Source organism: Anomaloglossus baeobatrachus, chromosome 11, assembly GCF_048569485.1.
Source record: "Anomaloglossus baeobatrachus isolate aAnoBae1 chromosome 11, aAnoBae1.hap1, whole genome shotgun sequence".
Lineage (NCBI taxonomy): Eukaryota > Metazoa > Chordata > Amphibia > Anura > Aromobatidae > Anomaloglossus > Anomaloglossus baeobatrachus.
Window position 1 is genome coordinate 16,110,906 of NC_134363.1, and position 26,396 is coordinate 16,137,301.

Sequence of the window (26,396 nt, forward strand, 5' to 3'; positions counted from 1 at the left end):
AGGGTGACATTTATCAGGATGGGGTATATTTTTCCAGGATGGGGTACGTTTACCAGAAAAGGGGAAATTTACCAGGATAAGGGAACATGCCTGGATGAGGTACATTTACCAGGATTAAGGTACATTTACCAGGATGGGGTACATTTACCAGGATGGGGTACATTTACCAGGATGGGGGATACATTTACCAGGATGGGGGGAAACATGAAAGGATGGGGGTACATGAACATGCCAGGATGAGGAAAATTGCCAAGATGGGGAACATTTAGCAGGAAGGGTGACATTTATCAGGATGGGGTATATTTTTCCAGGATAGGGTACGTTTACCAGGAAAGGGGACATTTACCAGGATAAGGGAACATGCCTGGATGAGGTACATTTACCAGGAATAAGGTACATTTACCAGGATGGGGTACATTTACCAGGATGGGGTACATTTACCAGGATGAGGAATATTTACCAGGATGGGGACAAATATACCAGAATGTAGGAAATATATATCAGGATGGGAGACATGTTTACCAGGAAGTGGCCAGGAAGGGGGATAGAACTACACAATGAAGGGGAGGGGAGCAACTCATACGTTTTTATGGGTTTTCAGGATGTTCAGACTTTGAAATGTAGATGTGGATTACAGGGTGATATCTAATTGCATTCCATGCTAAAATCCCTTGTGTCTAATATGCTGCAATTTTTTTCCAGAAAGATTAATCCAACTGCTGTGTTTGGAAAGGGCAGGGGCTCAGCTTCAATGTGTGGTAAGCATGCATGAGTGTGATGCTCCCTGCTGAGGAGAAGAGAAGACGGCAAAGGTAAGGGGTGCTTCACACACAGCGAGATCGCTGCTGAGTCACGGTTTTTGTGACGCAGCAGTTACCTCATTAGCGATCTCGCTGTGTGTGACACTGAGCAGCGATCTGGCCCCTGCTGTGAGATCACTGCTCATTACACACAGCCCTGGTTTCTTTTTTTTTTATTGCTCTCCCGCTTATAAGCACACATCGCTGTGTGTGACAGCGAGAGCAACAATCCTGAATGTGCAGGGAGCAGGAGCCGGCGTCTGACAGCCTGCAGTTAGCTGTAACCAAGGTAAACATCGGGTAACCAAGGTGGTTACCTGATATTTACCTTCGTTACTAGCCTCCGCCGCTCTCGCGCTGCCAGCGCCGGCTCCCTGCTCTCTGCACATGTGGCTGCAGTATACATCTGGTAATTAACCCGATGTGTACTGTAGCTAGGAGAGCAGGGAGCCAGCGCTAAGTGGTGTGCGCGGCTCCCTGCTCTCTGCACATGTAGCTGCAGTACACATCGGGTAATTAACCCGATGTTTACTGTAGCTAGGAGAGCAGGGAGCCAGCGCTCAGTGTGCGCGGCTCCCTGCTCTCTGCACATGTTGCAGCACAGCGACGCGTGTAGTTATGATCGCTGCTTCGGCTGCTGTGTTTGACAGCTAAGCAGCGATCATAACAGCGACTTACAAGGTCAGAAAATGGTGACGTAACAGCGACGTCGTTGTCGCTGTCGCTTAGTGTGAACCCAGCCTAAGGTTACAATCAACTATTTACATAATAGGATAGGTTGGCACTTCGGAAAAAAAAATGGGTTTAGGGCTACAGTTTGGGCACTCGGCCTGTGAAAGGTTTGCCATGACTGACCTAAGGGGTGAAAAAAAAATTCAGAAGTTTGTCCAAAAAAAGTGGCACACTTTTTGCGTCATTTTCTGTGACCCTTAGCGTTCTCATTTTTTGGGATATGGGGCTCAGTGATGGTTTATTTTTTGTGTCTCGAGCTGAAATTTTGATATAATGATACCATTTTTCTTCAGATGCTACATTTTGATCACCTGTTATTGTGGTTTGCGCAAAATTTGCGGCGACCAAAAAAACTTAATTTTGGCGTTCGGAATTTTTAGCCGCTTCACCACTTACCAATCAGGTTAATTGATTTTATATTTGATAGTTTGGGCATTTATGAATGCAGCGATATCAAATGTGTGTATATTTTTTATTTTTGTAACCCTTTAATTTTCAAAGAGTCTAATGGGTAGTGATTTGAACTATTTAAAATTTTTTCACATTTTTTAAAACTTTTTTACTTTTTTTATTTTACTAGTATCCCTAGGGGGATATATGGATAATTTATTTTGATTGCTCATTTCTTTGTCTGATCAGAGTGGCACAGCGCAAACCAGGAGAAATGCTCGTCTTCTGTTACAGGCAGCAATCTGCCGGCTGTAACAGGAAGTGAGTTATGATAGCAACAGTAGTCCTCACATGACCGTGTGCTACCATGGCAACAATCGGCTCCCCTTGATCATGTCACGGGTTTTCCAATAGCAGCAGGTAAGTGTGCATTACCCGCTACAATGCTTTAAATTACTAAAGGGTGCTTTACACGCTACGACATCGCTAAAGCAATGTCGTTGGGGTCACGGAATTCATGGTGCACATCCGGCCGTGTTAGCAATGTCATTGCGTGTGACACCTATGAGCGATTTTGAATCATCTCAAAAACGTTCAAAATCGCTAATTGGTGACCTACCCCCCTATTCCCAATTCTCGTTGCTGCTGCAGGTACGGTGCTGTTCGTCGTTCCTGCGGCAGCACACATCACTATGTGTGACACCACAGGAACGAGCAACCTCACCTTACCTGCGGCCGCCGGCAATGAGGAAGGAAGGATGTGGGCTGGATGTTACGTCCCGCTCATCTCCGCCCCTCCACTTCTATTGAGCGGCTGCTTAGTGACATCGCTGTGATGCTGAACGACCCGCCCCCTTAGAAAGGAGGCGGTTCGCCGGTCACAGCGATGTTGCTAGGCAGGTAAGTAGTGTGACGGGTTCGCGCGATTTTGTGCGCCACGGGCAGCGATTTGCCCATGACGCACTAACTATGGGGGCGGGTATGCACATTAGCGATCTCGTTAGCGAGATCGCAGTGTATAAAGCGGCCTTAAGGGATTAACAAGACTGGTTGATTACTGATCCACCTGTGTCTGAAAGGCACACATGTCTGCTGTACAAATCAGCAGATATGTGCAGGGATAACTACTGGATCACCGCAGCACCCAGCGGTGATCTCCCCTTCATGATTTAGGACATACCAGTACATCCTCGGTCGTGAAGGAATTAACTCAGAAACACAGAGATTCAAGTTTAACTATAAATAAATCAATCCAGGATTGTAAATAAATATTGCATTAAGTCATATGAATTTATTTGAATAGAAAAAAACATTAAGAAACTTGTGCACACCAAATACATTAACCCATCCAAACTTCCTCAGGGAAGATAAATACATTTTCTTGATATATTTAAAGATAATTAAACATTTTAATTTTCTTATAAACAAATTTACAGATTCTGATGGATTACTTTTAACTTGAGTCAATAATTGGTGTTTTCGTCCAGAACCATACCTGGAAAAGCTTAAACTTTGCCGAGAGGAAGAGTTTGTCATAGATACTTCGAATATGTGGTTTGCCATAAGGTTATAGGACAGATCTCATCCATTCCATGATACAATAGTTTTTTTAACCTCTCCAAAGAGAATTTATATGGTTTCTGTAAATAGACAACAGGAGGAGCAGAAGAGAATCCGAGAAGACGCTCATCATCCACAATGAAGAACCTGGTGACTTTACTTTACATGATCTCCGCTCTTGTTGTCTCAGGTAAGACTAATGTAATAACTTTACAGAATATACACATAGGGCACTGAGGAGAGTCTAAGAAGTTATTTACATGTTCCTCAATGATTTTCAATAGTTCAAAAATAATATTACGTTAAAGATCTTGCAATTTTCTTGTAATTGTGGTGGGGACAATAGACAACATTTACCAATAACTATCAAAAATACCTTCAGATAAAAAATTCGTTAGAATTAAATAAATAAAGGGAATGATGGTGCAAATAGCATTAAAATTATTATTTTTATTCAACATATATGACAAAGTGCACAGTGCAAAATTGTATCTAAATCCTATGTCATATATAAATAAGGTTATGGTATAATGATCCTATGTAAAAAAAATTTAACAATTATTTAATTTGCACGGAAAATGATACCTTAAGTGATCTGTAAAAGCTCCAAAGTGTACCGCAAAGCCCCGACACGTGTTTCAGCGATCCTTTCCTGAATTTTTTTACATAGGATCATTATACCATAACCTTATTTATATATGACATAGGATTTAGATACAATTTTGCACTGTGCACTTTGTCATATATTAGGGATTGACTTTTTAAGTGATCTTGGCATTATGCACTTTATTTTCCTAGTAAAACCGCTGCTATAATTTATGGGACATTTTTTCCTGCCTAATATTTATATGGATCTGCAAAATATTTATTTTAATTGTTGAATAAAAATAATAATTTTAATGCTATTTGCACCATCATTCCCTTTATTTATTTAATTCTAACAAATTTTTTATCTGAAGGTATTTTTGATAGTTATTGAAATTTAATGGTGATATTTATACGGAAATTTTGATTATTAACATTTACTAATAGTAACATTATTATGGGAAAAAGCTGCCTTTAATAAATGTGTCCCCAATGAATGTATGTAATCTATAATGTTGTTTTCTTTTTTCTTTTCTTTTCCTTAATTTTCTACTTGAAATGTAATTGCTTTGTTGCAGATTGTTTTCAAAATGGTTGACATTGTTGTTATTGTTGTTTAAAAATTCAATGAAAATGTATTGGTTCATAAATGTGTCCCCAAAAATTTACATTAATTAGTTTCTTAAATATCGAGTGGGTTATTCATATAAACCCATCTTTTGTCTCTACAGTAATTCTTTTATATGACCCTATCACTTTGGGTCTTGTTCACATGTTGCATTTTTTTGCCACAGAAAAAAAAAATCAGTTTTACAGTAAATGCAAAGTGAATGAGATTTCTGAAATCTCACGCACATGCTGTTTATTTTATTCCCTTGTAGAGGTAAAACAGTTTCAAATCTGCAGGGTGTCAATTCTTTCTGTGCTTCTTTAACGTTTTCCTGACATTCAAATAAATGGAGAAAAAAACATAAAAATGCACACAAAAAAGAAGTATTTTTCGTCACGTTTTTCCTGCAAAAAGATAGATTTTTTGTTCATAAATGTCTGCTGAAAATACTTAGGGGTACTTTGCACACTGCAACATCGCTAGCCGATGCTAGCGATGCCGAGCGCGAAAGTACCCGCCCCATCGCACATGCCATATCTTGTGATAGCTGCCGTAGCGAACATTATCGCTACAGCAGCATCAAACGCACTTACCTGCCCTGCGACGTCGCTCTGGCCGGCAACCCGCCTCCTTCCTAGGCAGCCAATAGAAGTGGAGGGGCAGAGATGAGTGGGACATAAACATCTTGCCCACCTCCTTCCTTCCGCATTGCCGGTGGAGGCAGGTTAGGAGATGTTCCTCGCTCCTGCGGCTTCACACACAGCGATGTGTGCTGCCGCAGGAACGAGGAACAACATCATGACATCGGTCGTTCCGAAAATTATGGAAATGACCGACGCTACACAGATTGCCGATTTATGATGCTTTTGCGATCGTAAATCTGCGCATCTAGGCTTTACACATTGCAACATTGTTACTGGCGCCGGATGTTTCATCACTTTCGATTTGACCCCGACGATATCGCAGTAGCAATGTCGCAACGTGCAAAGTACCCCTTAACATTTGCAGAATGAGATTGATTCTCATTCTGAGTTTTTTTACTTTTATCTTTCTGTTACAGACGTCATAAAATGATTTATGATTACATCAAAGATCAGATGTCCTTTGATGGGGTCATAAATCAGTTGCATCAACTTAGTAAAAGGGTTGGCTCAAACTAAAGGGGGCTTTACATGCTATGTTATCGCTAACGAGATATCGTCAAGGTCACGGTGTTTGTGACGCACATCCGGCCTCGTTAGCGACATCGCAGCGTGTGACACCTCTGAGCGACCTAAAACGATCACAAAAGAGGTTCCAAAACCAAAAATCGTTGTCTGGTAAGTAGCGATGTTCTTCCTCATTCCTGCGGCAGCAGACATCGCTATGTGTGACACCGCAGGAGCGACGAACATCTCCTTACCTCCGTCCACCAGCAATGCAGAAGGAAGGAGGTGGGCGGTATATTCCGTGCACTCATCTCCGCCCCTCTGCTTCAATTGGATGGCTGCCATGTGACGTCACAGTGACCCCGAACGTCCCTCCCCCTTCGGGAAGAGGATGTTTGCCGCCCACAGCGAGGTCGTTATGGAGGTAAGTACGTGTGACGGGGGTTACCGACGTTGTGCGACACGGGCAGCGATATGCCCGTGACGCACAACCGACGGGGGCGAGTACGCTCGCTAGCAATATCGGTACCGATATCGCAGCGTGTATAGTATCCTTAAGACCCCCTGCACAAGTCAGTGAAAAACACATACTATTTCACTGATGTGCTAAAGTTGCGTTTGTCCCTTAGTGTGCCATGATTTTGGCACATGATAGTACAAGGAGATCAGGCACTTATGCTCACCTGTTTACGCCATGCAGTCCATGGTGCTGAAGTCTCCCACGATGCTGTGTCCGGCTGTCGCTGTCTCCCTGCTGCAGCTACTTCTGGATTGGCTGTGCAGTGAATATGCATGAGTACAATTAGCCGGCATGGAAGCAAAGACAGCAATAGCTGAAGACAGCATCATTGGAGAAGGTGAGTTTAAAAAGCTTTTAATTTTAAAAGTACATGGGTTTTTTTAGTATGTGTTTCACGGATCACACCACTGGGTGGTCTGTGGGACATCAGTGATGCTGAAGAAAAATTGACATATCTCTGTGTGGAACACATGGACACGCATGTGCATCCCACGGAAACACGGTCAGTTAGAAATCATTGATGTGTGCGCAGACCCATTGATATTAACTGGTGTGCATATATCCTTGATTCTAGTACATATAACAACTGAAACAACTGGTACTGATGTGTGAAGGGTGCATAACCCTGATTTTCTCAGGCAAGAGAGTAATAATAATATTTATTCATTTATATAGCACTATTAATTCCATAGTGCTTTACATGCATCAGCAACACTGTCAGCATTAAGGCTCACAATCTAGAGTCCCTAGCAGTATGTCTTTGTAGTGTGGGAGGAAACCCACGCAAACATGGGGAGAACATACAAACTCTTTGCAGATGTCTTTGGTGGGATTAGAATTCAGGACTAGAGATGAGCGAATCGGTCGCGGTTCGGCTCAAGCTCGGTTTGCCGAACCAAGGTCTGGTTCGAGTTCGGTTCGGCGAACCACTCGAACCCATAGGAAACAATGGAAGCCAATCACAAACACATAAAAACGCATTATAAATGTACACATACAGTTAATAAACATTGCCATAACACTTACCTGTCCCCGGGATGCGTCCTGCACTCCTGCCGCTATTCCTCCCGATAATCGCTGCGTCCTCCTGTTAACCAGCAGTGATGCAGGACCTATGTGATGTCATCAAAATAGCATGTGACCAGTCACATGTCTGTTATCTCATTGGCTACAGACTGGTCACATGACTATGACGCGTCATGCTAGGACCTGTCATTGCATCTCTCTGTTACATGGTGCACGTTTGTGTATCGCCGTGTACCGACGACATGCTCTAGCACACGGTCGACTCCCTGCTCTGCTTCCCTGTTCCCTTAAGGTAACGTCACACTAAGCGACGCTCCAGAGATCCCACCAGCAACCTGACTTGGCAGGGATCGCTGGAGCATCGCTACACGGGTTGCTGGTGAGCTGTCACACAGGCAGATCTCACCAGCAACCAGTGACCAGCCCCCAGCCAGCAGCACGCGTGGAAGCGATGCTGCGCTTGATAACTAAGGTAAATATCGGGTAACAAACCCGATATTTACCTTGGTTACCAGTGCACACCGCTTAGCGCTGGCTCCCTGCACTCCTAGCCAGAGTATACATCGGGTTAATTTTACCCGATGTGTAGTCTGGCTATGTGTGCAGGGAGCTGGCACTGACAGCGTGAGAGTGGCGGACGCTGGTAACTACGGTAAACATCGGGTAACCAAGGTAAGGGCTTCTTGGTTACCCAATGTTTACCGTAGTTACCAGCATCCGCAATAGCCGGCTCCTGACCGACTGACACAGCCGGTCATTAACGGAGATCACCGTTGCCATAGCAGCGCGCTTGGAAGCAGTGACGGGGACGTCCCGCTACCAGCATGCAGCGGCACCGGAATCACATAATCGGAGCAGCGTTGCTATGGCAACCCGTGCCACCGCTTACAGCCAGGAGCCTGTGGTCACTCTAACAGAGTGATTTCTGCACGGAGCACTGCATCTTCCCTCATGCAGCTGAGCTGTCTGATGGAGCAGACAGAGCTGCATGTGTTAAAGGAGAAAGAAGACAGAAGAGCATGGATCGTGGAGAGCTGAGAGGGGGTAATAAAGATGGAGTCTCTAAGTGTGTCTGTGTATTTATTTCTATTAAAGTATTTTTTTTCTCTGTGTGGTGTCTTTTTTTTAACCCTTTATTGGAGATTCTTAATGGTCGGGTGAAACGTGCCTGACATTAAGAATCTCTGACTTAATACTAGCTAGCAAAACAAAGCCAGTATTAACTCATGATTACCCAACAAGCCACCCGGCTCCAGGGCTGTTGGAAGAGTTGGATACAGCACCAGATGATGGCGCTTCTATGAGAGCGTCATTTTCTGGGGCGGCTGCGGACTGCAATTCGCAGCAGAGGCACCCAGAAACCTCGTGCTAACCTGTGCTGCGGATCCAATCCCCAGCTGCCTAGTTGTACTAGTTGGCTGGACACAAAAATGGGGCGAAGTCTACGTCGTTTTTTTTTTTTTAATTATTTCATAAAATTCATGAATTAAGTAAAAAAAAGGGCTTCCCTATATTTTTAGTTCCCAGCCGGGTACAAATAGGCCGCTGGGGGTTGGGGGCAGCCGTACCTGTCTTCTGTACCTGACTAGCATACAAAAATATGGCGAAGCGCACGTCATTCTTTTTTTAGTTTTTTGGCAAAAAAAATAAAAAATGCTTCCCTGGATTTTCCATTGCCAGTGAAGGTAACACCAAGCAGTGGGGGTTAGCAGGCAGCAGCTGCTTTGATTACCCTTAGCTAGCAATACAAAAAATGCAGCGGGAGCCCATATATATTTTTTTTAATTATTTATATAAATAACTAAAAACAAAAAGGGCTTCCCTGTATTTTGATTGCCTGACATGACAGTGCTGTAAAAATAAATCTTTAAAAAAAATGACGTAGCGCTCCGCTGTATTTTTGATTCTCAGTGCAGATAAAGCAGACAGCTATAGGTTGCCACCCAGATCTGCCTGGCGTTACCTTGGCTGGCAATCAAAATACAGGGAAGTCCATTAATTTTTTCTATTTAAAAAATAGTTAAAAAAAAAATGACGTTGGGTCCCCCCATTTTTGATAGCCAGCTAGGGTAAAGCAGACGGCTGTAGCCTGAAAACCACAGCTGGCAGCTTTACCGTGGTTGGGGATCCAATGTGGAGGTCACCCCAGGCTCTTTTTTTATAATTATTTTATAAATATTATTAATTACAAAAAAAAAGTAGGGTCCCCCCCAAATTGGATCACCAGCCAAGGTAAAGCGGACAGCTGTGGTCTGGTATTCTAAGGGTGGGAAGGTCCATAGTTATTGGTTCTTCACAGCCTAAAAATAGCAGGCCGCAGGCACCCCAGATGTGGCGCATCCACTAGATGCGCCAATCCTGGCGCTTCACCCCAGCTCATCCCGTGCCCTGGTGCAGTGGCAAACGGGTTAATAAATGGGGTTGATACAAGCTGTAAAGTCACCTGACATCAAGCCCAGCAGTTTGTGATGTCATGGCATCTATCAGATACCCAACATCATAAACTGTCAGTACTAACAAAAAAAATCGACAAAAAAATGTATTTGAAAAAACACTCCCCAAAACATTCCCTCTTTCACCAATTTATTGTAAGAAAAGAAATAAGGGGGTCCCACAATGACTTTGGACCGTCTAGAATATGGGGGGAGACAATCAGGGAACATATCCCCCATTTTCTAGGAGTGCAGACCCTCCATGTGAGGAGTGTGGGTGCAATGAATCTGCACTCACTCTCCCTGGGTCCACAGCAGCAGAGTCCATGTCATAACGGTTGCTACCAAAGCTGCAATGCCCTGCTCATGAGGTAAGGGCATGCCTAATCAGGAGAACTATCCTACATTTCCAAATATTGGTATTTGCTGATATTATTGCTATTCCACCTACTATATATTGGGGATAGGATCTTGGAGATGGAATACCCCTTTAAGTCCAGTTATCCAGCTAAATGAATACTAAACAACAGAGCTCGCTATTTAGATGTGTTTTCTTGTGGCGTATAACGGACTCTCATGTTTGGTAGTCGTTCAGCAGGGCAACTATAAAATCAAATACCTCCATTTGGAAATGTAGTATATAGCTCTCCTGTTCAACTATGTTCCTTACCTCATGAGCAGGGCATTGCAGTAATAATAATAATTTATTCATTTATATAGCGCTATTCCATAGCGCTTTGCATACATTGGGAACACTGTACCCATTGGGGCTCACAATTCCCTATCCGTATGTCTTTGGAGTGTGGGAGAAAGCCAGAGTACCCGGAGGAAACCCACGCAAACACGGGGAGAACATACAAACTCCTTGCAGATGGAGTCCTTGGTGGGAATTGAACCCAGGACCTCAGTGCTGCAAGACTGCAGTGCTAACCACTGAGCCACTGTGACGCCCATTTAGCTTACAGATGCATAACCACCACTCACTGTGTCTGAACACAGGAATCTGAGCTGACAGCCGCTCTGTGCATGCGGCAGCATCTATTGTGAAGGAGAGGGCCGCGGGGGATCAACGCTGCACAGGTACCGTGGGACACCAGGGAACACCGGTGGTGTTATAGGGGGTGACCTGGCAGGGCCTAGGGAGGAGTTTTCTGGCGCATGTGTCATGGCACATGCGACAGAAATCAGATGAGTAGGGTGAATGCGGCCAGCGCGCTGCTGTTCGCACGGCCATCTTGGATTTTCGGGAGGGGGTCGGGGGGGGGGGGGCACTTTAGCGACACCGGGGGACCGGAGGGGACCGGGTAGGAGATTTATCATGTTTGTTCATGCCAGATGGGAGATAAATAATTTTTTACCGGCGCTGTCATTTACTGTAACGTGATCATTGGTATACGATGTATACTGGTGATCACGTTAGCGGGGACCGGAAAATACAGCTTAAATCATGATCTCCAGGGTCTCAGCTACCCCCTGAAAACCCGGAGATTTTCTGACGCTGGGGGCGTTATTCATTTATTTCTGCCTGCTGTTTATAAACGGCAGATCAGAATAAGGCTACATTCACACGACCGATCCGTTTTTGCGGTCCGCAAAAATCGGTCGTTTTTTTTTTACGGGTGCATCCGTGTGGCATCCATTTCTGTTCCATATACGGTCCGTAAGTCATCCATGTGCCTTCCGTTTGTTTGCGTACTGCAAAAAAACTGAAGGAGGGAAAATACATAAATTTTCCCAGGATCTGTGATGCCCTGGATTCCCAGGGGTCACAGGTAACAACACACAACCCCAGTGAGGCACCAGCAGCCAACAAGTCCTGACCGCCTCCCTCAGGGCTAGCAAGGCACCGATTCCGGATAAGAGCCATCGCCAAGGGCCAGAGATCCAAAGGGCCAGCGCCTGCGGGCAAAAGGGCTCCTCCGGTACCAAAAGCCGGGGGGCGGACTACCGTTGCTGAAACATAGGAGTCACTATAGCAAATTTAAAGGTGCAGGGGAAAGGCGACATCACCAACCTCACTGGGGACACACGCAGCCGGCTGCGGGCACCGATCTACACCGAACTTGGTTTACCATTGACTCTGTGTGGTTTAATCGTGAGTACACCAGTGCCATCAGGCATCGCGCTGCAAGCGAGCCCCTGCGTCCTGCAACCCCCCGCTCCTGCCACCTGACCCCGGGACCAACAAACCCCCTACCCACGGAATGGTTAACACCTATCTGTGACCCACCAATGATCCCAGATGAGCCCCCGCACCCTCACCGCAGCGGTGGTGCCCATCACCTCACCACGACCCGTGGGTGGCGTCACAAACTGTTACCGGTCACCGCGGCTCCGGCCGTGAAACCGGTCCACCCCAAAACAAACAACCAAACCCCCCCTTTCCAGAGCGACATGGCCCCCCGGTCCGGAGGCGCTCGAGCCACCGACAACCCGAGCCCGGATCCGAGCGGCTCGGCGGAGAGTAGCCGAGCCCCCAGGGCGGTACAGATCCATAGCTTCAACCTACATGAGGCGGTCACATGTTCACTCCAGTGCCATTTTCTACTGCTTTTCACAACGTAGAGCGCTCTGGTGATTTTCTTGTGCTTGTACACTTCATATCAGTCTTTTCTGTTATTATAAAGGCAGAAAGACACATAATGTCCCACTCTCCTGCATTTTGTAATTTTGCACCCTTTGGTGCCTTTCATGTGGCACTAAGGGGTGCTTAGCCTTGTATTTAGCCAAAAAAAATGAAAAAAAAATGACGTGGGGTTCCCTCTTTTTATGTAGCCAGCTAGGGTAAAGCAGACGGCTGCAGCCTGCAGACCATAGCTGGCAGCTTCACCTTGGCTGGTAATGCAAAACTGCTATTTAAAATTAAATAAATAATTTTAAAAAAAACACGCGGTAGTCCTCCCAAAATTGGATCACCAGCCAAGGTAAAGCAGACAACTGGGGTCTGATATTCTCAGACTAGGGAGGTCCATGGTTATTGGACTCTCCCCAGCCTAAAAATAGCAGGCCGCAGCCGCCCCAGATGTGGCGCATCAATTAGATGCGCCAATCCTGGTGCTTCGCCCCAGCTCATCCCGTGCCCTGGTGCGGTGGCAAACGGGGTAATATATGGGGTTAATACCAGATGTGTAATGTCACCTGGCATCAAGCCCGGGGGTTCGTGAGATCAGGCGTCTATCAGATACCCGACATCACCAACCCAGTCAGTAATAAAAAAAATAGACGACAAACACATTTTTATTTGAAAAAACACTGCCCAAAGCATTCCCTCTTTCACCAATTTATTAAAAAGAATAACAAATCCAGGTCTGCTGTAATCCAAGGGGTTCCCATGACGATCCACACTGTCCTAGTCAATGAAGAGCAGAATGTTCTCCATTGGCTGGGAGAGCAATGCAGTGACCTGAGCTAACATCAATGGGTCAGCCCAGGTCACTGCAGGGGATGACAAGTGCTGCTGTCAGCAAGGTACATTACCTGCGCTGATCTCCTGCACTGCTGACAGCACTTGTCACTGACTTCAATGACCTTCACAGCCAAGTATCGCGAGCGACCCGTGACATCACCGCTAGTCACAGTCTCGGGTCGGAAGCTGAGCGGAGCCATGTGTGCAGAGTGCCAGGTGGGCGGAGCCTAGCAGGGCCATGTGTGCACAGTGCCAGGTGGGCGGAGCCTAGCAGGGCCCTGTGTGCAGAGTGCCAGGTGGGCAGAGCCTAGCGGGACCATGTGTGCAGAGTGTCAGGTGGGCAGAGCCTAGCGGGGTAATGTGTGCAGAGTGCCAGGTGGGCGGAGCCTAGCGGGACCATGTGTGCAGAGTGCCAGGTGGGCGCAGCATAGCGGAGTAATGTGTGCAGAGTGCCAGGTGGGCGGAGCCTATTGGGGTAGAGTGCCAGGTGGGCGGAGCCTAGCAGGGCCATGTGTGCTGAGTGCCAGGTGGGTGGAGCCTAGTGGGGCCATGTGTGCACAGTGTCAGGTGGGAGGAGCCTAGCGGGGCCATGTGTGCAGAGTGCCAGGTGGGCAGAGCCTAGCGGGGCAATGTGTGCAGAGTGCCAGGTGGGCGGAGCCTAGTCGGGTAATGTGCGCAGAGTGCCAGGTGGGTGGAGCCTACCTGGGCCATATGTGCAGAGTGACAGGTGGGCGGAGCCTAGTGGGGCCATGTGTGCAGAGTGCCAGGTGGGCGGAGCCTATCGGGGCCATGTGTGTGGGCGGCAGAGTGTGAAGTGGGTGGGGCCTAGCGGGGCCATGTGGCGCTGAGGACGTCAGTGTCGTGGACTGCATGGCTGCGGACAGGTGAGTGTGAGTGTGTTTGTGTGTGTGTACATGCCGCGTGCAGGAGGGGGCGGAGCGAGCTGAGCGGGGAAGTGTCGGCTCCCTGTACACGTAACCAGGGTAAGTATTGGGTTACTATCCAAAGCTCTTTGCTTGAATACCCGATGTTTATCTTGGTTATCAGCTTCTGGCAGGCTTCCAGCGATGGCTCCTGCACACTGTAGCTGTAAAAAGCCCTGCTTTTGCTCCTAGAACCATTCTCAAACGTAACTCAAACTGTCGAGCTCTTAGCAAAAAGCTTGAGTTCTAGTTCAATCTAGAACACCCCCCAAAATCACTCGAACCGCGAACCGCACTCAACTCTATTCAGAACCCAGCGCTGCAAGACTGCAGTGCTAACCACTGATCCACCACAAGACTGCAGTGCTAACCACTGAGCCACCGTGCCGCCCTAAACAGATGCATTATGCAAATGACGGTTCAAACTTTTCTCCGAGTTTGAGTCGAGTGTCCATGAGGCTATGTGCACACATGGCACTTTTTTTTTGCATTTTTTATGCATTTTCCTTGCTTGTTTTAATCAATAAAAGCAAGGAAAAGGCATCCCAGAAAAGTCTATGAGAACTTGTGCACATGCTGCTTCTTTTTTTCTTGCAGATTTTGTTGCTTAAAGGGTTCAGTTTTACTTAAAGCAGGAAAAAACGCAACTAAAGCCTGCTTTACACCTTACAATTTTGCATACGATATCGTATGCGATCGTACCCACCCCCATCGTATGTGCGGCACGTTCAATTTGTTGACCGTGTCGCACAAACAATTATTTCCTGTCACATGTACTTTCCTTCGATACGACCTCGATGTGGGTGGCGAACATCCACTTCCTGGAGTGGGAAGGACATTTGGCGTCACCGCGACGTCACACGGCAGCCGGCCAATAGAAGCAGAGGGGCGGAGATGAGCGGGACATAAACATCCCACCCACCTCCTTCCTTCCGCATAGCTGGCAGGACGCAGGACACAGGTAAGATCTGTTCATCATTCCCGGGGTGTCACACACAGCGATTTGTGCTACCCCGGGAACATTCAACAACCTCACATTCAATTTTTAGTAATTGAATGACGTGTATGCGATCAACGTTTTAACGTTCAATCGCACTGAGGTTTCACACGCTACAATGTAACTAACGATGCTGGATGTGCGTCACTTACGACGTGACCCTGCCAGCACATCATTAGATAAATTGTAGCATGTAAAGCCCGCTTAAGAAAACACGCAAACGCAATAAAAAGTGGACATTTTTTCAGCTGTTTTTTTCCTGCCAAAACATTACTTTTTGTGTGCAGAAAAGAAGCACACAAAAAAGCAAAGTGGGAGCATAGCCTTACTGTGCTTTGATTCTCTCCCATGCAAGAATTGGAGCACTGGTGATAAGATGGAGAACTTAATTTCTCCATCTTCTCCATTGCCTGTGTCCGCGGTAATCGGACTGTCAAATGATAGATGTAGAAACTTGGCACTCAAGATCACTGTGAATAGTGGTTTTTATTGAGAAGAACTTGTAGGACCAGCACAAGCACAGATGTTTCGGTCAAAAGACCTTCATTTGTGTTTGTGCAGAGGGTCGTCAGAAAGTATAGTAGCGTAGGGAGCGGTGTAGCTGGGTATGACGCAAAGTCCACCGCTGTCATATGTGGCAATGCGTCATACCCAACTACGTGTGCTGGTCCTACAGGTTATTCACAATATAAACCACTATTCACATTTATCTTGAGTGCCAAGTTTCTACATCTATTTGAGACGGTTTTGGACCCTATTTTTGCACCACCCCAGAAGTGTCGTGTGTATCAACTCAACTGTACTCAGATGATATCAGACTGCAGACCAATGTTTCACAAGTACCCATAAACTTGTATGGGGATGCATGATCCAAATATCGGAGCCACTCACAGCATTCTGCAAATTTTTCTCAACCTGAATTAATATGAGAAAAAAAATCACAGAGCTGCACTGCCCCATAGTATAACACTGATCCAAGTGCTAGCCAATAAAACATTGCATTGCACTTGACCGTGTTATACACTAGTGTGAGTGGATCTAAAAACAAATAAAAAATTTACAAACTTTTTTTCCAGTATGATTCTAAGAGGTACTTTACACGTTACGACATCGCTAGCGATTGCTAGCGATGTCCAGCATGATAGTACCCGCCCCCGTCGCACATGCGAAATGCGGTGATAGCTGCCGTAGCGGACATTATCGCTACGGCAGCTTCATACTCACATACCTGGTCGGCGACGTCGCGGTGACTGCCAAACAATCCCTCCTTCAAGGGGGAGATGCGTTCAGCGTCACTGCGACGTCACCGTGACGTAACTAAGCGGCCGGCCAATAGAAGCGGAGGGGCGGAGATGAGCGGGACATAACATCCTGCCCACCTCCTTCCTTACGCATTGGTGGCGGGACGCAGCTAGGAGATGTTCGTCGTTCCTGCGGTGTCACACATAGCGATGCAAACAACATCGTACCGGCAGCAGTAATGACATTATGGAATGAAGCGACGTGTCACCGATGAACAATTTTTCACGTTTTTGCGATCAGTGATCGTCGCTCCTAGGGTTTACACGCTGTGATGTCGGTAATGGTGCCGGTTGTGCGTCACTAACGACATGATCCCGATGGTATATCGTTACCGATGTCGCAACGTGTAAAGCCCGCCTTAGTCAATATCATTTTGCAGGCATCTATGTGAAAGGAAGCAGCTGTAAAATTCAAACTGTGCAAAATTTTGATTGCAAATCCCAATATACCTGTCACCAGAGTGATAGGAATTGGGGATGACTGGATGGAAGAGCCTTTCCTGACCCTCTGACTAAATGTACCCTAGGCTTTCCCTTAACCCAGAGGTACAGTTATAGAGGCAAGGTCTGGGCCCACAATGTCTCTGTTTCCTGTCCTTGTCTCTGATGGTAAGACCCCCTCCACCCACCACCCATCATCCAGGAGAAGGACAGAAGACGGAGATGTTGGTGGCCCAGATCTTGCTACCTTTTAAATGTACCTCTGAGTTAAGGGAAAGCCTAGGGTAGTCTGAGGGTCAGGGTAGGGTCTCCCATTAAGTCACTCCTCCATTCCTATCACTCCAGTGACATAATAACCAGCATCCTCTGCAGGAAGCAGGGGGTTTTTATACAGGCCGGAAGTGGTCATCAGAGAAATCAACTGGGAAGGGTTAATGAGCTTGCAAATAGCAAAGAAAAGTGACATTAACTCTGCGACTGCCAAAAGAAAAAAACATTTGTTTAATGTGTAATGCCTCTGATGATAAAAGGGACCCTGAGCCTTTCACTAACCTCACCAGAAGATGACCATGACAATACCTGCAATATGTCTATTTAAGACCATGAAGAAGTATTGTCAAAATATTGTCACAATTCTGTTGAGCAGAAAATTCTGCATTGTTCTGCCATGCTCTCCTGCAGAGCTGGTATATGTTGCCTATGGTGCAGGGCGTTTTGCAGGATGAATGCTCGGCGGGTTGTTTCACAGCACCGAGTTTCACTCTGTCCTGGGAGGTGCTCTTGCAGATGCTTTTTGTTCCCTGTGATTGCTCTGCTTCATTAGGGAGTGAGTTAGCTCAGGACGCCCCCAGTTGTACTTCCTGTTTACATTTGTTCTGTTGGCTCCCGTGGTGTTCAGTTTTCAGATCTTGGTCTCTCGACTCCGGACTGCTGTTTACCCGTCTCTTCCTGTCCTCTCCTGTTTCTGTTGTGACTTCCCGGCTTCTGACCTCGGACATCCTCCTGATCGCATCCTCGCCTGCTCTCTGTATCTTGTCTGTACTCTCCTGGAACCCTGACCTTCGGCTTCTCTCTCAACCTCATCTCTTTCTGCCCTCCATGTACTGTCATGCCCTTCTGGTTTATGATCTCGGCTTGCCTGACTACCTCTCCACACACTATAGTGTCTAGCGCCACCTTATGACAGTCATCACAAATATTAAGTTGGATTCATACTATTTATAATAGTCATGTGAAAAAGAATCAGCAACCCAAAATTTAGGTACATATTATAATAGATGAACTTTAAGAGCCAAGAATTCAAATGATTGTGGAATCATGGAAGCAATGTTGACAATGTCTGAAACTTGTTGGGTAAAATAGTGAAGCAAATAAATGAAATAACATTGCATATGTTCATTATTTCAAAGGAATTCTTCCTACTGTTTCCATATAAAATAACTGTATTGTCTTATTTATTTTCAGTCTTTTCCTATAACTGTTATTCGTGTTCCTCCCGCAATTCTACAACATGTAACGATACTGAGACAGAATGCCTTGGAGATCGATGTATGACCGCCTACCAATACGTTAACCTTTGTGAGTATAACTCAGTTCTTCCTTTTAACCAACATAATGTATCACGATCAGTTCTAGTTTTGTGATGTCCACTTACTATTTAACAGATGAAAAGAAGGTTAATTCAATATATAATGGTTGCGCCAATGAATCTTTGTGTGGAGCCAAGGGATCAGGAATGGTAGAACATGTGAAATTTAAGTTTTTTGCACATTGCTGCACTGGAAACTTGTGCAACAATCAAACATATGAACGTAAGTATCAGATTGATAATTATAAGGGATTAATTGTCTCGTTACCAAAAATTCATAATAAAGCCTCAGTCAGACAGTAGGGATTTTTATCGTAAGCAAAAGTTTTTACCAATTTTCATCAGTGTTTTGGATCAGCTTTGTATTAGTGTTCCGATAATGCGTCAGTTTTTACATCTTTATCCAGACTCCAAAGCATACCGTGTTTTTCCAAAAAATAAGACACAGTCTTGTATTGTTTTTGCCCCCCCAAAAAGCACTAGGGTTTATTTTTGGAGGAGGTCTTAATTTTAGAGAACCATGGTTGGGGTAAGTTTACCCCCCAAAAAAGCAGACACTCCCCCCAGGAGACTCATGCTTACCAGACCTGGACGTCTGTTTGGCTCCCAGGTCCTCCCTGTGATCTCCGGTGGGTGCTGCACACTGTCCTCCCCTGGTTCTGGCTGACTGACACACACACACACACACACACTCATTACATCCCACATTACAGAATACTTCTGGCCACAATTAATGATGGGAGAAAGTCACGTGTCCGACCTGCAGGTCCTGTAAGCTAGCATTGCAGCAGGTCCTTGCGCTCCAGTGCACAGCCTCTCAGGATTCTGCCAGCCAGAAGAAATCGGTGTCGCTGGATGTGGTGAGGATGTGTGTGATGCAATGTGTGTGTGATCCGATGTTTGTGTGTGCGATCTGATTGTGTGTGTGAGATCGGATGCGTGTGGGGAAGCGATCTGTTTGTGTGTGTGTGATATCGGATGTTTGTGTGTGCGATCTGATTGTGTGTGATCGGATGTGTGTGTGAGATCGGATGTGTGTGTGTGTGTGTGTGAGATCCGATGTTTGTGTGTGCAATCTGATTGTGTGTGTGAGATCCGATGTGTGTGTGAGATCCGATGTGTGTGGGGGTGCGATCACTGCAGGTCCTGCTGCTCGGTGTCTGGTGAGTGTGATTGCGGGGTGCCCGATGTCTATAATGAAGTGTCCTGCAGTATCTGTAACTTTTTTAGCTGCACGGACACTTCATTATTGAACCGCGACTAGGGCTTATTTTCGGGGGAGGGCTTATATTTAAGCCTTGTTCTGAAAATGCTGAAAATCCCTGCTAGGGCTCAGTTTTGGGGGAGGGCATATTTTTGGAAAAACACAGTAATTAAGATAGGGTTATATTCACCTCTTCCATACTCTGACATGATTCTACTCCTCAGCCCTCCATTCTTGTCTTTGGTTCTTACAGCTCTGTAGGCAGATTGCCCTCATGTGATCATGGGTTGGGTGTTATGGGAATGTACATCATTTATGTCTATATTTAAAGGGAACATGTCAGATCCTGTATGCACCCAGAACCAGGAACAGTTCTGGGTGCAAATTGCTAATTGCTGCCTAACTGCCCCAGCATCTAGTAGCATAGTTAAAGAGATCTTTAGAAAAAGTATTTCTAAAGATCTTTTATAATATTCTAATGTGTAAAGCGACTAGGGCGTTAGTTCCCTTGGCTAGTCGGCCCCCTTAGCATGTAATCACGTCCCTGTGGGCATGCTAACATGCTAATGAATGTGCAGTGTCAAAGCTATGGTTGCTCTCACCTCAGCTGACACCGCTGATTTTTGGTTCAGTGCACATGATCAGAACATCCCTGGACTTCTGGTCATGCGCACTATACCAGTTTGAAGCCAGGATGCGTACACCCGACTACATAGTAGGATGACCAAAAGTCTGGGACTTCTGATCATGTGCACTGACTCAAAATCCAGTGTCGGGTGCAGTGACAGCAGAGAGCGGTGAGATCGACCATGCATCTGACACTACACATTCATTAGCATGTAAGCATGCCCACAGGGGCGTTCTTATATGATAAGAGGGCCAACTAGCCAAAGGAACTAACCCCCTTGTGACTAGTCCCTGGCCTCATTATCAAATTATAAAGGATCTTTAGAAATACTTTTTCTAAGTATCTCTTTATCTATGCTACTAGATACAGGGACAGTTAGGCAGGGATTAGCAATATGCACCCAGAACTGCTCGTGGCTCTGAATGCATATTGCACCTGACAGGTTCTCTTTAAAACAATAATTATGCTTATTTCTCCAGCTCCTGAAGATGATTTAACACCAAATGGTCTAAAGTGTCCATATTCCTTCTGTATTGGCACGTTGAAGGAATGTAAGAGTGACAAGGAGATAAACTGTACTGGATCCATGAACCAATGTTTAGAGTATAGAGCAACATTGAGGAACCCAGGTGAGAAAATCTTTCTTAAACAGGTTTTCCACTACTTTTACATTGATGGCCTGTAATGTTTGGTGCAGGGGAGGATCCACGGGAGACTATCAGTAGCGAATCCCTAAATAGGGAATTGTCTGGCGGCCACCCCAGAGGGCCTAGATGCACAGCAGCCGGGACACGAGAGGAATATGGTTAGCGTCCTTAAGATATCCGTCCAGGATATGGAGGCTGGTCCAACGGTAGATGTGAGCTGAAGGAAATCAGGATGGAGGAGTGGAACCGGGTACAGGTGCCAACTGGTGGTAACAGATGGAGTCTGGGATTAGCGAGCGTACAGACTGATGATACCGGATGATTTCCAGAACCGGCGACAGGTACAGGCTGGCGGAAGATGATGGGATCCACAGCAGACTGTCACTGGGGAATCTCCTGGGAAACCGGTGGGCTGGACACACTCAAACTGGCAGTCGGGATCTGACAGGGTTAGCCTGGGTATGATACACAGGGGGACCTGAACACCTAGCGCAAGAAACAAAGCTACAAGTACACATTGAACAGGCACCGCCCACATGTAAAGGAAGTCTTATATACCCTGTACCTGTTATTAGCCATATCCTGTTTCTGGGAGGCTGATCCTTTAAGACAAGGTGAGAGAGCGCGCTCGCTCCCTAGTGCGCATTAACGGAGCCCGGGAGCCGGAGATCAGTACAGAATGCAGAGGAGGAGACGCAGGAGAGCCAGAGGCAGAGTCCTGTGCTGCAGCAAGATGGTGGGGTCGACAAGCAGGGAGCACAGAGGAGGCTGAGGAGGGAGAGCAGGAGCAGCGGCCTCGGTCAGAGCACACGGGGACCGGGTCGGTGAGTGAGAAGCGGCGCCCTGACAAGCGGCACCATGACAAGCGGCGCCGTTGCCCCGGCGGCATGACTTGGCCTTTCCTTACGATAGGTCATTAATGTCTGATTGGCTGGGGTCCGACACCACACACTCCTCCGATCAGCTGTTCCAGTTGCTGGCGGCAGCAGATGGCCAGAAAAACTGAGCCCAGTCTTCTGATAGTGACCGTTGCTGGCCTTTGCACATCCGGCTCTTATTGATATGAATTGGAGGCAGATGTTGAGTACCTGGCCATAGCCTTTTTCAGTTGATGGAGCAGCTAAACATTTCCAGCTGCCGGCTACCACCGTTGATCGGTGGGGATGTCGACTGTCGGACCCCGGCCAATCAGACTGTAATACTATTGTATGAACTGAGGATTTCGATTGCGTTAGGGCAATGACAACCAGAGACGGGTTCTTGGTGCAAAGACGTTTATAATATGCAACCAACAATATGTACACAGAAAAGAACATAAACACAGTAGAACATAAACACAGTAAATACCTGCCAGGTTCAGAGCAAAGGAGAATTCCCGGGACCGCGCACCGGACTTCCCCAGGGAGACCACCAGGAGCCAACCCCTATACAGGGACTTTCTGGCGATCACCCCAGAAGGCCTAAATGCGCAGCAGCCGGGACACAGAAGGGCAACAGGTATAGTCCAAAAATGTCCGTACATGATGTGAGTCCTAGGGTGGATATGAACGGAAGGAACCGGGCAGAAGTGCCGACCAGAGACAGCAGACGGAGTCCGGGCACAGCTTGATGAAACCAGGTGAAGTCCAGAGCCGGTGTCGGGTGTTTCAACAGGATCCAAATAGCAATCAGGAAGCAAGAGCAGCAGGGCAGGAGTAGACAGGAAGCAGTATACTCAAGCAACTAGACTAAGCTTAGGGGCGGGCTTTTAAACACATGAACAGGAAGTAGGGCAACAGAACAGAAAACTCCATGTTAACAAAGGGCAAGATCCTTCAGAAGAAAACTGGAAATCCCGGAACTCTGACACAGACATTGATAACGCATCCTAAGGATAGTCCGTCAGTGTAAAAGTAGTAGACAACTTCTTTAAATTTGCATAAATATTTTGTAACTAAATATTATTTTGCTCCCATGCACATAAAGCCAATTAATACTGTACTAAACAAAGCCTAGATACGTGCAGATTTTTTTTTTTGCCTAATGATATCATTTTTATGTCTACAGATGGTACAATTGCAAATTATTCTGCCAAAGGTTGTACTAATTCTGATGCCTGCCAATACAACTTTGACAGTAAGATTGCCTTTCAAGAAATACACAGGGCCTTACTGAAGTGTTGGTAACAGTTTCATCCATGCATCATCAATATATAAATAAATAAACACATTATCAATTCAAAATGATCATCTGGTCTGTCTTAGTTGTAAATATTATAGAAGATACAAAGTAAGTGCTGTGAAATCGCGAAACGGCCGTCGTCCGGCATGCCCACTCACCACTCTCTCCCCACATGCTTTAGCCTGCAACTCACAACAATTAATGCCGAAAAATCCCTATCTGAGTGCCACCAATCATTCCTTCCACTTGATGCTATCTGAAGATACAAAGTTTAATTCCTTGAATTGAGGGAATCTTATTAATTCTTGGCTTTTTTGTTATTTATGAGTTGTCACATTTAGACTTCACAATATTTTTTATTTAGTGGAAGATGTTTCATCCTAACTGCCAAAAAATGATGCACAGTTTTCTAGAGAAATATGTATCAACATATGGACTAATCATCAAAATGCTGGAAAGGAAAACAAATTTGATAATTTAGGATTGAAATTAATGTTTGACACTCTGAACAGTTCAATATTCATTAAGAAATGTCTTGTCTTGTTATGATACTATGATAAGTTAATAATTAGTGAATTCTGTTTGAAACATATCAGGTTTTCTGTACTTTTAACTTCACTATGTTTTAAATAATTGAACATAAAGACAAATGTTTGTGTTCCAATGCTGGATCCCACCTTCTTCTTCTTTGTTTAAAATCTAAGTCCCCCTGTCTTATACTTACCCTCCGGTGCCTTCATTCTTTTTCGGCGTCACTCCAGTCCATCTTATGCCCATGAATTCTGACTGGATGCAAGTCATAAGTTACATCACAAGAACTAAGTGCAACTTTTTAAGAGCCAGAACAAAGCTCTCATTGAGTTGAAATGATTTGTGACCTCCGCCACACTCCAAATAATGCAGGAGCATCCAGCAGGTCACAACTCATAGGAGACCAACCATAGAAACACTAGAAAAGATGAAGATGGGAGTCAGTTGATTATAAGACAAGGGTCAGGGGAAATTTTGCTCTGTATAATGATGGTCTTGACTATAAGAAGAGTCATATACCCTGAAACTGAAATGCAACATGGTGGCCAAGACCATAGAGAAGTTTAACAAGACAGGTTTCATTCAGATCAGACATTGGCATGGTTGACTAAAGAAGACAAGTGCATGTTATGAGTGTCATATTCAAAGGTTGTCTTCTCAAAATAGAAGTATGAGTTCTGCCAGCATTGCTGCAGAGGTTACAAGGCTGGTGGGTTAGCCAGTCAGTGCTCAGATGATAGGCTGCACACTGCATCATATTGGGCTGCTTGGCTATCATCCCAGAAGAAAGCCGCTTCTAAAGAGGATGCACAATTATGCCTTCAAACAGTTTGCTGCAGACAAGCAGACTAAATACATGGATTACTGGAACCTTCCTGTGGTCTGATGAGACCAAGATAAACTTATTTGGTTCACATGGTATCAGGCATGTGTGGCGGCAATTACAAAGATAAGTGCATCTTGCCTACAGTTAATCATGGTGGAGGGAATGATATGATTTGGGGCTGCATGAGTGCTGCCGGCTGTGAAGTGTAAAGGGGGCTTTACACGCTGCGACATCGCTAATGCGGAGTCATTGGGGTCACGGAATTTGTGACGCACATCCGGCCGTATTAGCGATGTTGCTGCGTGTGACACTGATGAGCGATTTTGCATCGTTGCAAAAACGTGCAAAATCGCTCATCGGTGACATGGGGGTCCATTCTCGATTATCGTTACTGCACCAGTAACGATGTAGTTCGTCGCTCCTGCGGCAGCACACATCGCTATGTGTGACGCCGCAGGAACGAGGAACCTCTCCTTACCTGCCTCCCGGCCGCTATGAGGAAGGAAGGAGGTGGGCGGGATGTTCCGGCCACTCCTCTCCGCCCCTCCGCTTTTATTGGGCGGCCACTCAGTGACGTCGCTGTGACGCCGCACATGAAGCAGAGCATGATCCCCTTCCTTCGTATTGCAACGACTTTAAACATACCTTTGGCCACTGCCTTGCTAGGGAAACTGAGGATAAAGGTGCTGGACTGCCCAACCAGGTCTCCATACTTAAACCCTTTTGAGCATCTTTGAGGCCTCCTCAAATAGAAGGTGATGGATAGCAAGGTCTGTAAGAATCCACCAGCTCCGTGATGTCGTCATGTAGGAGGCTGGAAAATCCAGCGGTTCCTGTTTAGCTCTAGTGCACTCCATACTCAAGAGATTTAAGTCAGTCCCTGAAAATAATGGTGGTCACATAAAATATTGACACTTTAAGCACAATTTGTCCATTTTTACATAGGGGTGTACTCACTTTTGTTGACAGCAGTTCATATGATAAAGGACTGGTTTTTATTTTCTGTCCAAAACGTGCAAGGAGCCCTTATGCGTATCCTTATCTTATGGATCTTTTTGAAGTTTTAGATGTCCAATAAAATTTTGATATTTTAAATTTGGATTTTTGATGCTGAGTCCAATTCTCCTAACCTTTCAGCCACAGGAGGCAGAAGCTGTGCTGGCAGTGGCGGCGGGTCAGTGGTGGCGGGTCAGTGGTGGCCGCAGTGGCAGCAGGTCAGTGGTAGCAGCGGCGGTGGTGGGTCAGTGGTGGTAGCGGTGGTCGTGGGTCAGTGGTAGCAGCAGAAGCTGCGGTGGTTGTGTGGTGGAGCAACCCGGTGCGGCAAGTATCCCAGTCTGTCCTTGGTCCAAGCTTCAAAGAAATGGTGCATGGAGCAGCGCGTGCACAGCTGAAGCTCTCATCCAAGAGCTCAATTTGCGCATGTGCTGTCTTCCAGCGCCATCATTTGAAGCCGGGACAGCGGACAGACTAGGATACCCACAGCACAGCCACCGCAGTCCGGACAGCCACCCTGCCACCCGCCCGGCTGCAAAGAGTGACCACCAGCAGGTCGCTTGCCCACCTGCACAGAGAGACAGCTGGCCCCTGGCACCGACAGGCACCCGACCGCCCGCACGCACCGACAGGCACCCGACCACACGCACCGACAGGCACCCGGCCAGCCCATGCACCAGGCCACCTGCACACAGAGTCGCACGGACAGCCCCCCCACTAATTTACCTCCTGGTAAGCTATATTCAGATTTTAAGACGCATCCCTCATTTTCCTCCCAAATTTTTGGGAGGAAAAGTACGTCTTATAATCTGAAAAATATGACAAATGAATTTTCTTGAGATATTGTTAGATGGTTACACATTCTCTTTCATACAATAACAAACTGACAGAATCATTCCTTGTAATTTATGGCATCTCAAGTCATCATTGTTTATATTGCCCCAGATT

The 26,396-nt window shown here is 46.1% G+C and overlaps 1 protein-coding gene across 1 annotated transcript; it reads left to right on the forward strand.

The window, feature by feature from the left end:
- Window positions 1-3,517: 3,517 nt before the first annotated feature.
- LOC142256694 (phospholipase A2 inhibitor gamma subunit B-like) lies at window positions 3,518-23,140 on the forward strand. The gene is made up of 5 exons (XM_075328539.1): window positions 3,518-3,672; window positions 18,336-18,449; window positions 18,536-18,682; window positions 20,771-20,920; window positions 22,985-23,140. The coding sequence occupies exons 1-5, from the start codon at window positions 3,621-3,623 to the stop codon at window positions 23,101-23,103; spliced, it is 582 nt and encodes a 193-aa protein (XP_075184654.1). The 5' UTR covers window positions 3,518-3,620; the 3' UTR covers window positions 23,104-23,140.
- Window positions 23,141-26,396: the final 3,256 nt, after the last annotated feature.